The sequence below is a fragment of the Heterodontus francisci genome, chromosome 19 (assembly GCF_036365525.1).
Source record: "Heterodontus francisci isolate sHetFra1 chromosome 19, sHetFra1.hap1, whole genome shotgun sequence".
NCBI classification, from domain to species: domain Eukaryota; kingdom Metazoa; phylum Chordata; class Chondrichthyes; order Heterodontiformes; family Heterodontidae; genus Heterodontus; species Heterodontus francisci.
In genome coordinates, this window is record NC_090389.1 from 65,857,056 (window position 1) to 65,873,231 (window position 16,176).

The window sequence follows — 16,176 nt, forward strand, 5'->3', positions numbered from 1 at the left end:
TCAGTGAAGTGATAAATCCAGCTAATCTCATGTAAATGTTCAAAGTAAGGAAACAGGATATATCAAAGCCTCAACCAATTTAAAAGTATTACTAAGTTCTTTTATTTAAAATACTTTGCCAGTACAGAACTGTCATTTTTACAGTTTATAGACAAAAGTTTACATAACCAAAATATTCCCTTTGAGTAAAAATGATTGAAAAGGCTTTGCAATATGGCAACTGGTAAAATCTAGCCACATTTGTGCTTTCTCATCCAACACTTCCATTAAATCCACCTTTTGAATTATTCAGATGTGAAAAATAAGTTGTTTAGATTTGTGTGATAAATAAATAGATGGATGTGAATACAAGATGGCAATGAAAAATTCTAGTTGTTTCAGGATAACTGAAAGTGCATTGAATGACATAGGCTGTAATTTTACGCCACCCCAGTGAGCTGGATGGTGGTGGGGTGGGGGGGCGGTGGGGTAGCAAAAAATGGAGCAGAAGGCTCTGGGAGGCCTTCCCGACCCAGGCCCGCCTCTGCCCCCACTTTATGTAGGGCGGGGGGAGGGATGGGTGGCAAAAAATGGGCCGCCTGCCCCAGGCCAATCAAGTCCCTTAAGTTGCCAATTAACGTCCACTTAAGGGCCTTCGCCTGCCTCCACGGGAATTTTACCCGTGGCAAGCGGGCGTTCAGGAGCCAGGAAGCTGGATGCCCGATTGATGGCCACTCCCGCTTCACAAACCACCCCCAGGACCCAAGATGCCCCCTTTCCCCCAAACAGCCACTCATGCCTCGCCAGACTGATTACACCTGGCAAGGCAACCCAAACTTACCTGCACTCCTGGCTCCATGTCCTCGACTGGGCTGCAGTCCCAGCAGTGGCCACCGCTCCCGGTGGTGCTGCTGGGACTAAGAGCTGATGGCCCGATGATTGGCCGGCAGCTCAATGAGGCGGGACATCCTCCCTCAAGTGGGTGGAAGTCCTGTCTCGGAACAATTAAAGCCTGGGGACCCATAAAATGCGGGACGGATCCCCAGGCGAGGCGGAAGCGGGTTCGCCACCTACTTTTACGTCAGTGGCCAGCTCCTGTCCGCCCGACGTAAAATCCAGCCCATAAGGTGTAGCACATTCAATTGCAACTAGGATTTCTTTAATTTAGTTTATCAACAGTTGTGGTAGCAGCCTCTGGTAGTTGCAAATCAATACTGCATGAATTTCCTTTTTCTCAATGATCCATTACTGGTTTTAGGGTAAAAATATTACTCCTGACACAGCAACTAAGTATTCATTCAACATTGTTCTAGAACATATTAAAATTATAACACATATTTTTAGTACATGATAGGGTGCACTAGAAGTATCCTGCATTTTTCAAACCAAAGCAGAATAATAAAAAAGGATCTGCAAAATCCCTGAATGTCACTTTGTCAGTCATACACTGTAAGATGTCTCTATACTTCATTTGTAAAATTCACAATTACACTGCATATCATTGCCTAGGTACAATTTCAAAAGTACTCAGTTGGAATCTTAATTATGTTTGAAAGAAATAAAAAGGGAACATTTAGTTATGTTTTTATTGATTCTTTGTCATTGTAAAATAAGGTTCAGGTTATATGTAGACACAGGCCATATGCGATGCCTTGAGTAGGCAAATTTAACACATCAAAAAGAATTGGCTTACATCATTATTAAATAAAAAAAGTTACACAATAAGTAAACCTATTAATATTTATTCTTTTCAGCCTTTAACTTGTTTAACAAAATAGCATAATTTGACCCCAAAAGAATGCATTTGGAGTTATCCCGTTTAATAATCTATGTTGCAGGAATGTATCCATTGAATTCCTGTACAAAAAGTGTAAGCAGGGTACTTCATAAAATATTTTGATTTTGGACAACTGTAAGTATGCATTATATGTAATAATGTTTTCATTTTTCACTAACAGGAGTGCAGCACCTCACTCCACATGATTAGGCTGAATTCCTTGCATTTTGTTTAACATCCCAAAAAACAATGCAAAGCAAACTTTCTGTTTTACCTTTCACAGATTTCATTAGACACAGTAATTCATGAAAAAAAATGTTGAATATGCTGTTTCATAATACCTTGAAGCTGCAAAAAGTTTTCACTAAATTGCATAATTTGATGGAAAAAAATCAAAAGCAAATCATAGAATTATTCATAATGTTAAAATGAAAAAGAGGCGATTTGTTTATAGTTTGGCAGAAAATATGAAGAGAATCTGGCACAATGTAATCAGCTGGGATCTAGACTTGACTGTGGATATGCTGATTCAACAGAACCCGTTAATCATCAACACCAACAGCAGGATGAAGTCCAATGTCATTTTGCCAAGTTTCCATATAATACAAGGGAACCAGTAATAATATTGCTCCTCCTTCCCTCCCAAGCCAGTGGAGACATTCTGATATGCACAATGGGCTGCTCTTTACTGGTGGTGCTATATATCATAAATAATTTGGCAAACATTTCTACCAGATGATTTGAACAATAATTTCTGTTGGCCCACACAGACTATGTTTCCAAATAGAGAGGCTGCATCATATTCCCTTAAACATATTCCAGTTTTAACAGAAATCAGTTACTTTCTTAACCCTTTTCTTAACAAGTTACTGTGTATAAGAAATATTTCTAGAAAGAAAACATTTGCTTTGAATTAATGGCTTAGAAACATGCCAAAGCACTCCACATAGAATTGAGAAGTTACTGTCATATGAAAAAATACAGAGCCATATTGCACATAGCAAGGTCCCACAAATAATGATGAGATGAATGACATGTTATGGTGGTATTGGTTGAACATCATGTTTCAATAATTAGGAATCTATGTTTTAAATTAACATTTGTTTGTTATGTAAATTACTTTTTGTTTAAAAGTAAGAAATTCATGCATTTAGCACAACATTGACCTGAAATAAATAGCCTGTCTCACCATTATAACCCTTTTAAAAATTGTAATAGTTAAAATAATTAAAGTTTATTTAAGCACACTGCTGACTGAATATTGGTCTGCTAGGCTGAGTGTGTTAGAGGCTGTTAATCAGAGAGATGAAAAGCAGCATTTTTGTTCATATTAATTCTGCTGTCATAATGGTTGTTAATTGTTCCTTATGATTTCATATGCACTCACTATTTAATCAAGGATATATATCAAATGACTGAAATGGATTGAATATAATCTATACATTATATATGTAAACTTGTCATGCTATATATACAGTTTTCCTTCAGTGGTGGAACTACTGCAGCCCTACCACTGGCAGGAGGAGGGTAATTACAGCATGCAAGTGAACATAGGCAGTTTTCATTAGAAATGCAGACATAAGAATTAATAATGGTAATATAAAAATAAGGACAGAATGTATTATTTTAAAATGGAGGCTGAATTACACCTGGTTCAATTGCTCCCTGCCCTCTAGCCCTGCTTCAACTGCAATTGGACCTGTCGTCCTGTAAATTGCCATGCAAGATCAACTAATATATTAAAGAATATTAAAGTCAATAATAACTTTTAGTAGTTGTTTGGTTTTTAATAGGGGCTATGATGGTGAGAATCCCTCTTTAAAGATTACAATAAATTGGAAATCTTGGGCGACACCTCATTCATATGCTATTCTTTTTGTAGAATACCATATGCAGTAAACATAGAGGAAATCCCCACCAGTATAATTATTTATCAAATGGCATTCTGAAACATAATGTTTGCTGTTAAACTGATTTATAGTTTTATGACGTAAGAAGTGTAGAAATGTAACATAAGCAATCTGTACATTTTGCACAATACAAATGAAAAATTATCACAAGAGTTCATGAACCCAACAACCCAACTTAAAGTATGACGGTCATTTTAGTAATTCCAGGGAGTTGGGGCAGGATGGGGAGGAAAGTCATGTGACAAACTTTTTTCCTTATATTAAGAGTTTTCCCTTTAATCCACACTTACAACAGTAAAATTGTTAAAATGCATAAAGAGGTTTCAGGCCAAAAAGTTTTATGACTATATTGGTATTTTTAAACTAATTATTAATTTAATTGAAAGTTATACAACATGCATCAGACCAATTTGATAAATGTAAATAATTATAGATCAATGATTATAGTTTTTGGAATGTCTTACCATGTCCTTAAATTGTACTATTAATAAATTCAATGTATCATTATAGAATTCTTCTAATAAAGGTTTTGACTCAGTTTGCACTCAGTATTTTGTATTCTGTTGGCTTCACAAAGAATCCAGTGTAACTATGTTTCGCAGTTTGTGGATTATACAACAGTATACACTATTAATTTTCACATTGTTCAATGAGAACTTTTTGCATTTAAAACAATGAAAATAACTTAATTCTGTGTTCACATAGAATACTCTCTCTTCCAGTAATACTTCTATCCAATTGTAAAATTACATGGCAGGAAGTGCTTTCAACACACCTTTCAAATGTTAGCTTAATTATGCAGAAGATATCGTAATGAATGACAAAAAATACAATCTGGAGACAAGTTGTTTAATATAATAAAAATGAATAACTTCAGTGAATTATAATGTACTGTATTATGCCCAATTGTGTGCATGTGCATCGTAATAATAGGCCTAGATGATTTTTCTTGAAAAGACGGGCAGAAATTTAAGAGAAAATAATTTGCCAATTGAACAGTTTGCATAGTAATTGCTGCCAGCACTGATCTAAAGAATGTCAGTAAAGTTTCATTTATCACAATGATAATAATGATGAGTTTGTACAAGTGTGGTCCTGAAGGACAACACAGACTGGCACAAAGTTGTTTGTTGGAAAAATGACAAGTTAACTTGTGAACACTCTAGACTTCTATTCTTTATTCCTAACTGTTTGATAGAACAAATAATTTCCAAGGCACTCAAAACAATTATTCACATTATTCAGTAACATCCCCAAAGGACATTACTACTGCTATAGAAAACATCTGGCATTCCTGCCTGTGTTTCTTTTGTACAATGGAATTGTGTCCAATTCCACAAACTATTGCTTGGATGCCGAGGCCTAATGAAGCCACCATTCACAAGTTGTTTCAGTCGTTCCACTGAACACTAAAAGGGTGAAACTTGAGAAAGGGAATTTGCTTTGTCTGTGGTTCAAGGGTAGACTTTCTAATACAAGTCCTTGTATATTTCTTGCAGGAGTGGATGGAGACTCATTTCTGCCTCTGTTTTCCTGATGGTGTGCAGAAGCTGCACATGCTCAGTAACAATCTGTCTTAGATCAGTCATTTTCTGAAGTAGTTTTGCAAATAATTGCGGTGAATCTGGGTGATTTATCTTAAGTTGAAGGGCAAGTGCTTGTAGGATGCTGTCTTGCAGTTCTTCAATTGGTTTAACATTTAGCAATCCAGGTCGATCTAGGGACAAAAAAGATAAATAGTGTCATGTTCTGATATAACAATTACAACTTATTTATATTACCCCTTTAAATGTAGTAAATCATACCATGGTAACTCACAGGAGCAATTTGAAACAAAATTAGACACCGAGCCACATAAGGAGATATAAGAACAAATGACCAAAATGTTGGTCAAACAGGTGGGTTTTAAAGAGCATCTTAAAGAAGGAGAGAGATAGAGAGGCAGAGAGGTTTAGGGAAGGAATTCCTGAGCTTCGGGCTGAAGCAGTTGAGCTGAAGTGCTAATTGTGAAGACATCTTACGTTTGAATGAAATAAAAACAAGAATTGTTGGAAATACTCAGCAGGTCTGGCAGCATCTGTGGGGAGAGAAGCAGAGTTAACGTTGCAGGTCAGTGACCCTTCATCAGAACTAGCAGATATTAGAAATGTGAAAGGTTTTAAGAAAGTAAAGTGGGGGTGGGGCAAGAGATAACAAAGGAGAAGGTGTAGATAGGACAAGGTTACAGAGAATAACTGACCAGAAGGTCGTGGAGTAAAGGCAAACAATATGTTAATGGTGTGTTGAAAGACAAAGCATTAGTATAGATAGGGTGTTAATGGACTGAAAACTGAACAGCCACAAGTACAAACATGAAAAAAATTAGTGGGTAGGCAAACTGAACAAACTGAGATAAAATAAAATAAAATAAACACAAAAAAAAGAAAAAAGAAAAAATAACTAAAAATAAAAGTAAAATGGGGGGCCTGTCATGCCTTGAAATTACTGAACTCAATGTTCAGTCCGGCAGGCTGTAGTGTGCCTAATCGGTAAATGAGATGCTGTTCCTCGAGTTTGCGTTGACGTTCACTGGAACACTGCAGCAATCCCAAGACAGAGATGTGAGCAAGAGAGCAGGGGGGAGTGTTGAAATGGCAAGCAACCGGAAGCTCGGGGTCATGCCTGCGGACTGAGTGGAAGTGTTCCGCAAAGCGGTCACCCAGTCAGCGTTTGATCTCCCCAATGTAGAGAAGACCACATTGTGAGCAGCGAATACAGTATACTACATTGAAAGAGGTACAAGTAAATTGCTGCTTCACCTGAAAGGAGTGTTTGGGGCCTGGGATAGTGAGGAGAGAGGAGGTAAATGGGCAGGTGTTACACCTCCTGCGATTGCAGGGGAAGGTGCCGTGGGAAGGGGTCGAGATTGTGGGGGTAATGGAGGAGTGGACCAGGGACGATCCCTTCGGAATGCTGACAGGGGAAGAGAGGGGAAGATGCGTTTGGTAGTGGCATCACACTGGAGGTGGTGGAAATGGCGGAGGATGATCCTTTGGATATGGAGGCTGATGGGGTGGAAAGTGAGGACAAGGGGAACCGTGTCGCGGTTCTGGGAAGGAGGGGAAGGGGTGAGGGTAGAGGTGCGGGAAATGGGTCGGACACGGTTGAGGGCCCTGTCAAGTAAAGCAGGAGCGGGGCGTGAAAAATTTTAAGCAAGTAAAGCGGGGGTGGGGTTGTGAAAGGTTTTAAGCAAGTAAAGCAGGGGTGGGGCACCCCTACTTTATTTGCTTAAAACCTTTCACATTTCCAATATCTGCTAGATCTGAAGAAGGGTCACTGACCTGAAACGTTAACTCTGCTTCTCTCTCCACAGATGTTGCCAGACCTGCTGAGTATTTCCAGCATTTCTTGTTTTTATTTCAGATTTCCAGCATCTGCAGTATTTTGCTTTTACTTTTGAATGAACTTCACAATTAGAACTTCTTAAAAAAAGAAGAGTTCACAAAACTTTTAATATTAGTTGTCCTTTTTGTTTGTTTAGCCTTCCTTTGATAGTTTTTAAAATGATGTGCTTATGGGGGAATTGATTTGGTGAAGGTATTGAGCTTCAGAAGTGAGGAAGCTGACTTCTCAAGGGTGACTACCTGATTTTGTTATTTCACCAGTGTATGTTCATTTATACATTCTTGCACTATCAAATTTATTAACTCTTCCAAGCAACTTATCCTAATATCATAAAGCAATTAGTGTTCAAAAATGTTAATAAAACACCAATAGAAATAGACTGAGGAAAAATATGAATCACAATTTACCTAATACATGCTATGTGGTTTATCTAAGATTGTGCAGAACACAAAGGTGGACAGGAGGGGACTTTCTCTTTGTGCCACGTGTAGCAAAATTGCAAACGCATTTCTAAAGAATACACTGACAATTTCACTATTCACTAATGCAAATTATATCTGTCCCTGTAATTCACAACTAACCTCCTGAAAACAGAAGTATATTTCCCACAGGGAAAGATCTCATGCAGGCCATTAGGGGGTGGATTGAGTGGAGGCTAAAGGAATAAAAGGTGTTGCAACTTTATCCCCGACTTCCACTTGCATCTCACCACTGGCAAATCCTTGCAAAAATACTAATTTTCATAGATGTTTCCCCACATAAAGAAAAATAGGTGAATGAGTAACCCGAAACACCGAATAACCAGTTAGAGTAAGAAGTATTTGCCTTTTCTCCCAGGGAATTGTTTGTCGTGTGGGGGAGGGTCTAAAGTGTGTAGGTGGAAAATAACCTTTTCAAAACACGATGGAAGTCAGGTTCCTAGGTCATGCTCCAAAGAGACACGAAAGGACAATCTCTGGTCATCTAAAATGCAGTTTGGTGACCTGCTATTTAAATAGGAACAGGAGTAGACCAATCATCCCCTCAAGCCTGTTTTGCCATTCAGTTAGATCATGACTGGTCTATATTATGATCCATTTACCCACCTTGGCTCCATATCCCTTAATATCCTTGCCTTTTCAATCGAACTAGCCTCAACAGCTTTGTGGGGGAGAGATTTCCAGACTTCCACTAACCTTTGTGTGGAAAGACTCATGACACCAGTGGCGGTACTATAAGTATAAAAAGCAATTTGATTTACCGTTTCTTCAATTTTTCACTATTTATGTTCCTTGATGTTGCCCTTCTTAAACGTGGGGAGGATACACCATGGTTATCACCAACTTCGCTGTATGATTATGTGACATGAGTTATGATTTTGCTATGTAACACTGAAGCTTTGTATTATTAATTTTCTGAGACAGAGCACTCTGTTATTGTGAAGTGTTCAAATGGTTAACCTGTTTGGAAGCTGGCAAAATGGCAGTCCTGATCAGAAATTTGAACTTGGCTGCTCTTCTTGAGAGTTCATCCCTCCACTATTAAAACTGGCTGCTCACTAAAAACATACTTCCACGTGGCTTATTTTAATATTTGGACAACTTCAGCATTATTTCAAAGACCAAGACCAAAACCATTCAGAAGGAAACTGTAGTCACTCCATGTCATTTACACTGGTTTCCTGGAAAATATTCTACATTATACCAAGTAGATGCTTGCTGATAGAAACCAGGTTTTTGTTCTCACGTACTGGTGAATTTGAGAATCTAAAATGCATGTCTCAACCGTAGACATTCAGCAAGATGGTCTCTGGTCAATATTGAAACACTTTATTGGGCATGTTTTGTTCGGAGTATTTGCCTGCTGGGTTAGAAAGTTCTACACATATGCAGGCAACAGTTTTAAGGTATCAGAAATATGAATGTCCAGGCAAATCCATTGTAATTTCCATGTTTTTTTTTCAAGTGGTTTAGTACAAAACTATGTAAAAAGAACTTAATTATTCATGAGAACTTCCAACAAAATATTAGATAATGTAATACAATTGTTGTGATTATATAGGCGAGACAAGCCCTGTTGTATCTCTGTCCAATATCTACATAGCATCGAAGAATGAGAAAGCCAGTAGTTTGGGTCAACACAAATGGGACAAATTCACCACTCCAGCACCAGCACTGACCAGGAAACATGTGATCAGCATATCCAATTGTTATTGTTGAATTATATTGTCGTTTCATAAAGCCATTTTAAAAAGAATTTTCTGTGATCTCATTTAAATTGAGCCCTAAACCCCATTTTAGCTCAGTGTGTTTTATCTACTCCCAGGAACATTTAAGCACAAAGATCTGTTTGATTCTATATGAACAGCTTAACCTTCAGGCATGACCCTTTAAATTGCTTGGTTTTACATGGTGCTCGTCAAGGAAATGGGCAATCAAAATAAGTAGATAAATGCTGATGGGAATTAATGTTACAGACCACCAAACATTTTTCATGTACATTGCACCACAAGTGTCAATGGATTGCAGTTCAAAATAACATTTTTATACTCAAATAAGGCAAAATCAATACTGGAAAAAACAACTGTAACTGCTACAGAAAATCTAGCTTGAGAAGTGGCTTTCTCACATGGAGGCACAGATGGCACTGTGCTTGTATAGGCTTTAGTATTCATTTCAGCAATCACCATAAAACCATCTGCAACATGATTCTTAACTGTACTAATTCAGTTCTAGGCAAACTAATTTTCAGGGTAAACTGGTCCCTATTTATTGATCTAGTTGAAAAAATAATTCTGAAGATGACATAGGTTAACCATTACATTTTTAACTTTCAACTAAGGTTAACAGATTGTCAAAACTGAGGCGTTTTTGATTCCCTTCTCTGTTTTGTCAGTTACTACAGGCATATAGTTGTTGCACAGTTAGCGGACCAAAAAATGTGAAACTTTTTTTTACATTAACAGAAAGATTTGCATTTATATAGCACCTTTCACAACCTTTAAGCACTTTAACGCCAATGAAGTACTTTTGAAGTGTAGTCACTGTTGCAATATAGGAAATACGGCAGCTAAATTGCACAGAGCAAGGCCCCACAAACAGCAGAGATAATGGCCAAATCATGAACAGATATCTTGTTTTTTTAGGTGTTGATTGAGGGTCCTTGCTCAGTTTAATGGTAATTAAAGACAGATACCGTGAATTTTCTTGGGGCTTTTCTGATCAGCCACCATAGCATTGGTGGAAAGCACGTTTAGATAAGCATCAGTGGATTGAGTTTGTCTTCTGATGAAGCTACAGCAGCCAATTATAGGAGAATTCCTCCCCAAAAATTCCCAAGATTCTTGGAAGCTACCTGGTAAATATAAAATATTCAACTGATTATCCTTACTGTATTTGCAGACTAGTAATTTATAGGTTTTCCTTTTGAAGTTTTATCAAATTTAGACAATTGCAAAAACATCTGATTTTTAAATTTTATATTAATGGGAGGTTTACATTTCTCAATGGAAAATGTCTTATCTCTTACTGTAGTTCTGAAGGCTAATTAATAAGCTTTATTCCCTGAGAAACTGGCATTTGATAAACTCCTCCATCAAGAGGCAAAGTCACTGCAACCGAGAGAAGTGAGACTCATGTCAGCTGTAAAGTTTGCCTGCTTAGCACTAATTTAAATATAGGTACTTTTTCAGGATAATGAGGAAATTAAAAAAAAAGACACATATCAATAGATTTTTGTTGCTAATTTTGTTTCATTTCCTGATCATTAAGAATGACCCTTCTGCAAACTGCTGAGGAAGCTTCATTATCAAGTTTTCAGTAATAAAAAGCAATATCAAAAATAATCACAGGGCCATATCAAGAAGTAAGTACATTATTTTCGAAGGAGTAACTCACAACAACTCAGTTTTAATGCTCAGGATTTAAGAAGCAGAAGTGAATAGGTTGCTGCAGAAAGACATACAGGCCTTAATTTTTCGTTGGGCGGGAGGCCCCGTCCACCGGCCGTAAAGTCGGTGGCAAACCCACTTCCGCCAAGCCTGGGGAGCCAGACTGGGATTTTTCACTCCCCAGGCCTTTAACTGGTATTGGGCGGGACTTCCACCTCCTTGAGGCAGGAGGTCCTGCTTAATGGAGCTGCCTGCCAATCCGTGGGCCGACAGCTCTTAGTCCCAGCATTGGCCACCGGTCCCGGTGGCACTGCTGGGACTACACCCAGCCATCGCAAGAAGATGAAGGACGGCTCTGGAAAAAAGGTACATTTTTAAGGCCTCACTGGTGACAATCAGTCGGGCCTCAGCGGGGCAAGGGGAGTCAGTTAGGGGGTTTGGGGGGAGTCTTGTGCATTGGGGGCGGTTGGGGTGGCCCACCGGGGCACAGTGTGCCAATCAGGAGGGCCCCCCACCAGCCTGCAAGAAGACCGCCTGGTTTTGCCAGGCGGGTTTTTTGAGGCCTCAGCTGCCCGTCAGCCGAGGGTAAAATACCCACGGCGACAGCGGGTGGACGCCCTTAAGTGCCAGCTGATTAGCCACTTAAGGGCCTTGATTGGCCTGGGGTGGGCAGGCTCTTTCTTGCCGCCGCCCTGTGTAAATTTGCAACAGGGATGGGTGGGGGTTGGGAGCTGCCCCCCTGCCTCCCACTCAATTTTACTCCCCTCTCCCCACCCACCCTCACCCCCGCCCGCTCGCTTGGGGGGCGTAAAATTCTGGCCACAATCTCTGAGAAAGGTAAAACAGCTGAGTTACTGTAGCTTGTAAATCAAATTGCCTCTTAGATAATGCAGTAGAGGGGCCAGGACAGTCACAATCAGGCGAAAGTTAAAAAAAATTGTGATAATTTATGATATAGGCTCATGAAACTAAGCATGCTTTATGACTTCAGTCAGTCAGCCTATGATCCTAAAAAGGAAAAACTTTCCATATTATGGCGAAAGAATGGGGCAGTGGGACTAATCAGATAGAGCTTTCAAAGAACCAGGAAAAGCCTTATGGAACGAATGGCCTCCCTCTGAGCTGTAAGGTTCTACAGCTCTGTTATTTATGTGGCGAGGTTTACGGTAGTGGGGGGAATCTCAGAAAGCACAGCTTTTTCCCAGAGTGGGGGATTCAATTACAAGGGGACACGAGTTCAAAGTGAAAGGGAAAAGTTTAGGGGGGATATGCGTGGAAAGTTCTTTACGCAGAGGGTGGTGGATGCATGGAACGCATTGCCAGCGGAGGTGGTAGACGCGGGCACGATAGCGTCTTTTAAGATGTATCTAGACAGATACATGAATGGGCAGGAAGTAAAGAGATACAGACCCTTAGAAAATAGGCGACAGGTTTAGATAGAGGATTTGGATCGCCGTAGGCTTGGAGGGCCGAAGGGCCTGTTCCTGTGCTGTAATTTTCTTTGTTCTTTGTTCTCTATATGGAGGTCCTGCTGAATCTAACAGCAAGACCTCACTGACCTTTTTTATTCCGTTTCCCGCTCAGCAGCTGGCCAGATTGATAAGCAGGCCACCTGCCGGGCCGGAAAGCCAGTGGCAGAAGGGAACAGGCCGTGACAATCGGGAAGATGGGAGGGAGAAAAAGGCAGTTTGGTCAATTTGCTTGAGGGGCAGGGGGGAGCACTCCTAATCCTCCTGGCCTGCAAGGAGTGCTTGAAAAAGCACTTACCTTCTGCAGCCAGTTGTTCCCGTTCCCATTTCATTGCTGGTTTCCCAGAGCCCTGGGAAACTTAACTGGCAACTGCTAAATTTAAATTAGGCTCCCAACTGCACTATGGCACCCTGATTTAAATATTGTAATAAAGGCTGCAATGTTATACCCCCCCCCCCCCCTTCCCCCCTGGCCCTGCTATTTTACCAGCGGCAGGGAGGTGGCAAACAGCCCAGGCCAATTGAGCCCTTAAGTGGCCTCTTCAAGTGCCACTTAAGGGCTCCTGCTTTCTCCACTGGTATATTACCAGCAGCAGATGGGCACTTTGGCACCACAGGGGGCCACCTAGTAATACCTGGTGGCCTACTTGTGGGCTGGGGGTGGGCCCTCCTGTTTGGACACCCTGTGTCCCACGGAGGGCCACCCCAGCAGCATGGGCTTCTCCCCTTAAGACAACCCCCACGCCCTACATTCCGAACCCCACCCCACTTGCTGGTGCCTAGTCGATTGTCCTTGGCGAGGCCCCACCCCCACTCACCTGTTTCAGGCCAGTGTCCATGCTGGCTCCACTGGCTGAGTGCAGTCCCAGCAGTGGCCACCACTCCCGGTGGTGCTGCTGGGACTGAGGAGCTGCCGCCCTCTGATTGGGCAGCAGCTCTTGAAGACAGAACTTCCTGCCTCAAGAGGGGCAGAAGTCCGACTGAAGCCAATTAAGGGCCAACTTGCAACCCGCTTCTGTAAAAACATCAGCAGGCGCACATGCTGCTGGTTGGGGTCGCGTTTTGCAATTTTTTTATTTTTAAGTCACCCTCCCCCGTACCCTGACCCTCTCCTGCCAGTCATGGGGAGACTGGGTGGGTTAACATCAACCCTTATGATTCTAAGTTTATAGTCATGTAACTAGATATGCTACAGAGATGATATGACAGGATATCCTACTAGAATATTTGTGCATTAAGAGAAACCATCGTGCTCAAATGATTTAAAGTACTAATGTAAACATCAAAATTGTGAAATAGTGCTGAGGTCCAATGTTCCCTCTAAGCTGCTCGGCCATGCAGCCACACAGCAATCGTAAAGGTACTGCGCAGGGCACACACAAGCTATCCCCTTTAAGATACTGCACGTGTGGCTGCACACAAACATTTAAAGGTACTGTGCATTGAAATAAACAGGCCATGCATAAGAAAGAAAATTTAAATGGATCATTGCTGAAGTCCAAAAAGTTTTTTTTACTGTGAAATTGCAATATTAGAGCATGCCTTGGTTAAGATGCCTGGAACTTGCCGATACGCTAATGTCACACAGAGCACTTTCATCCCCTTCAGCATCATTCTCTGAAACAAATTAGTTGCTTTAGTTTATTTCAAATTACAGTATGTTCCAACAGAAAATGAGAATGCTAATGTACCACATCTGCTGCACCACGTCCAAAGAATAATTATCCGCATGATTAGGCCAAGGGGGGAAAATATTGTTCTTAGAATGTCCCTTGTGGTCAAACAGCATGCCAGCACTCATTCCCAAGCCGACACATGAATAATGGCAACAAGGGCAAGGTACTAAAAGGCAACCAACAGCAGTGTGTACCCCATCAAGGTGTCAATGCCTTCAGCAGAGAAAATTGCTGATAAACAGGCTTATTTTTTGAGATGTACACCTGAGTAGTATTTTCTTAACATAAACCAGAAGTAGTATTTCTTACCTCCACTGAGTATGACAACAGCAATAAATATTGCAATGTCACAGTCGTTCAGCCCCAAACCATTGAACTTCATAGCAAATTCAAATTTTGGCTCCATGATGTCACAAAAGGGTTTCCTCAGGCTCTTTAAAAACTCACGTGTCATGAAACCCTGGCCGGCGGCAATCAGAACTCCATCTTTATTCATCAGGGAAGCTAACATACTGAATATGACCTCGTGGACGCCATATTTAAGAAGAGTCACTTGATCATTTAGGTCCAGATTTATGAATCCTGGGATAGATTTGGCAAATTCGGTGATTTCCCTCACAGCTTCCACTGAACGAAACTGACAACGTTGAAAAATTCGTATTTCGACCTCTGTGTTCTGCTCTTGCAATGGTGTTTGTTTGAATTTGATGCACTGCTCTCCCGCCTTTAAGGAATTCATGTCATAAATAACAAATGGCTAAATGGGAAAAATAAATGCATTGTACATTAGTGATGTACATTGTATTTTCATTAACACACTGTATCAGCATCAAGACACAGGGTTTTCACCAACAACTTGTTACTTCAGTTACCTATACAATTGTCACTTTTCTGAGAATATTGAGGACAAAGACCCATTGGAGTGGAGATTCGTGGGGAATGTGGGGTGGAGAGAGGGGTTGCATTTTGGCTTAGGTACTGGGATGTGCCTGCCTGGGCCATCAGCTGCTAACTCCAGCACTGCTAGTTCTGCTTCTCGGACACCTGCCATGCCACTGAGGTGGACGTCACTGGTTCTGGGAAGGGTAGGAAGAGGAGGAGTGGACCAGGTTGCTCGTAGAAAGAATTTGAATGTGTTCTCCAGTAGACGCCTTTGCAAGAGGGCTGAATTAAAAAGAAAATGCTGACATTTTATTTGGGGATTCAGACCACAATTCCAGCCTTGATCTCATTAGGCAGGCTCCACTTTCACCAAACTTCTATTTCTAAGAAACTATTTAGCTGTAGAAAAAGACATAGCAACTGAGGCTCAGCATAACAGTAACAAATTATTTCAGTCACCATGGCAGCAAAAGGCCAGTCAGAGAAACACAAGCCAGTCAGCCCCTGAAGCCTGTTCCACCATTCAAGTAGATAATGGATGATATGTACCTTGGCTCCATAGGAGATGTGAAAACCATAAACGATGCAAAAATGCTTGAAATTAAACTTAAAATAATAAATATTCAGAATGACTGTTTCCTCTAAGTATTAACAAAAGCCAGAGGCCTTCTTCAAACAAAGATGTCACAAGTAAAATCAATGATTTTTATAGTAAATAAGATCGAAATCCTGTATAAAAGTGTCTAAAACAATTAAATTCCAATCATAAATGGTATTTATCCAAGTGTGCTCGAAGACGCGAGAGGATTTTTCATGAGGCACTGATAATTATTATAAGGGGATTAACAGACACTGGAGAAGAATCCAGTAGATTGGAAACAGTCTAATGGAATGCCCAAATTCAGAAAGGGTGACAACACAGACATAGCCAGCCATAGACCCATTATTCTTACTTAAGTGGCTTGGTGTAAATGGGCAGTAACAGCTGAGAATGCCTTACCACCTTATTTACTGCTGACAGGGAGAAAAAAAAAATAATACACAGGATTCCTAACCTGTATGAAATTTCAGCCAGTACCAAACAATGGGATATAATAATCTACTTATAAAAGAAATAATAACAACACAATCTATTTACAACACTCAGTTTTGTTTTAATTCTGTGGATGAACTAATGAGATAATTTGTATTAAACTGGATATTAGAGAGGTTTATGCATTAAATAGAAGCA

At 40.4% G+C, this 16,176-nt stretch overlaps 1 protein-coding gene across 3 annotated transcripts in view; it reads right to left on the reverse strand.

The window, feature by feature from the left end:
* Positions 1-1,551: 1,551 nt before the first annotated feature.
* The window catches only part of pparg (peroxisome proliferator-activated receptor gamma), a 162,580-nt gene continuing 147,955 nt past the window's right edge, over positions 1,552-16,176 (reverse strand). For 2 of the 3 annotated variants that reach the window (XM_068051831.1, XM_068051832.1), the window contains exons 6-8: positions 14,373-14,820; positions 10,225-10,383; positions 1,552-5,383 (exon numbers count right to left, since the gene is read on the reverse strand). In XM_068051831.1, the coding sequence (XP_067907932.1) occupies positions 5,136-5,383; positions 10,225-10,383; positions 14,373-14,820 (855 nt within the window). In that variant the 3' untranslated portion in view covers positions 1,552-5,135. The remainder of the gene's footprint in view (positions 5,384-10,224; positions 10,384-14,372; positions 14,821-16,176) is intronic. The other variant, XM_068051833.1, reaches the window with a different exon arrangement.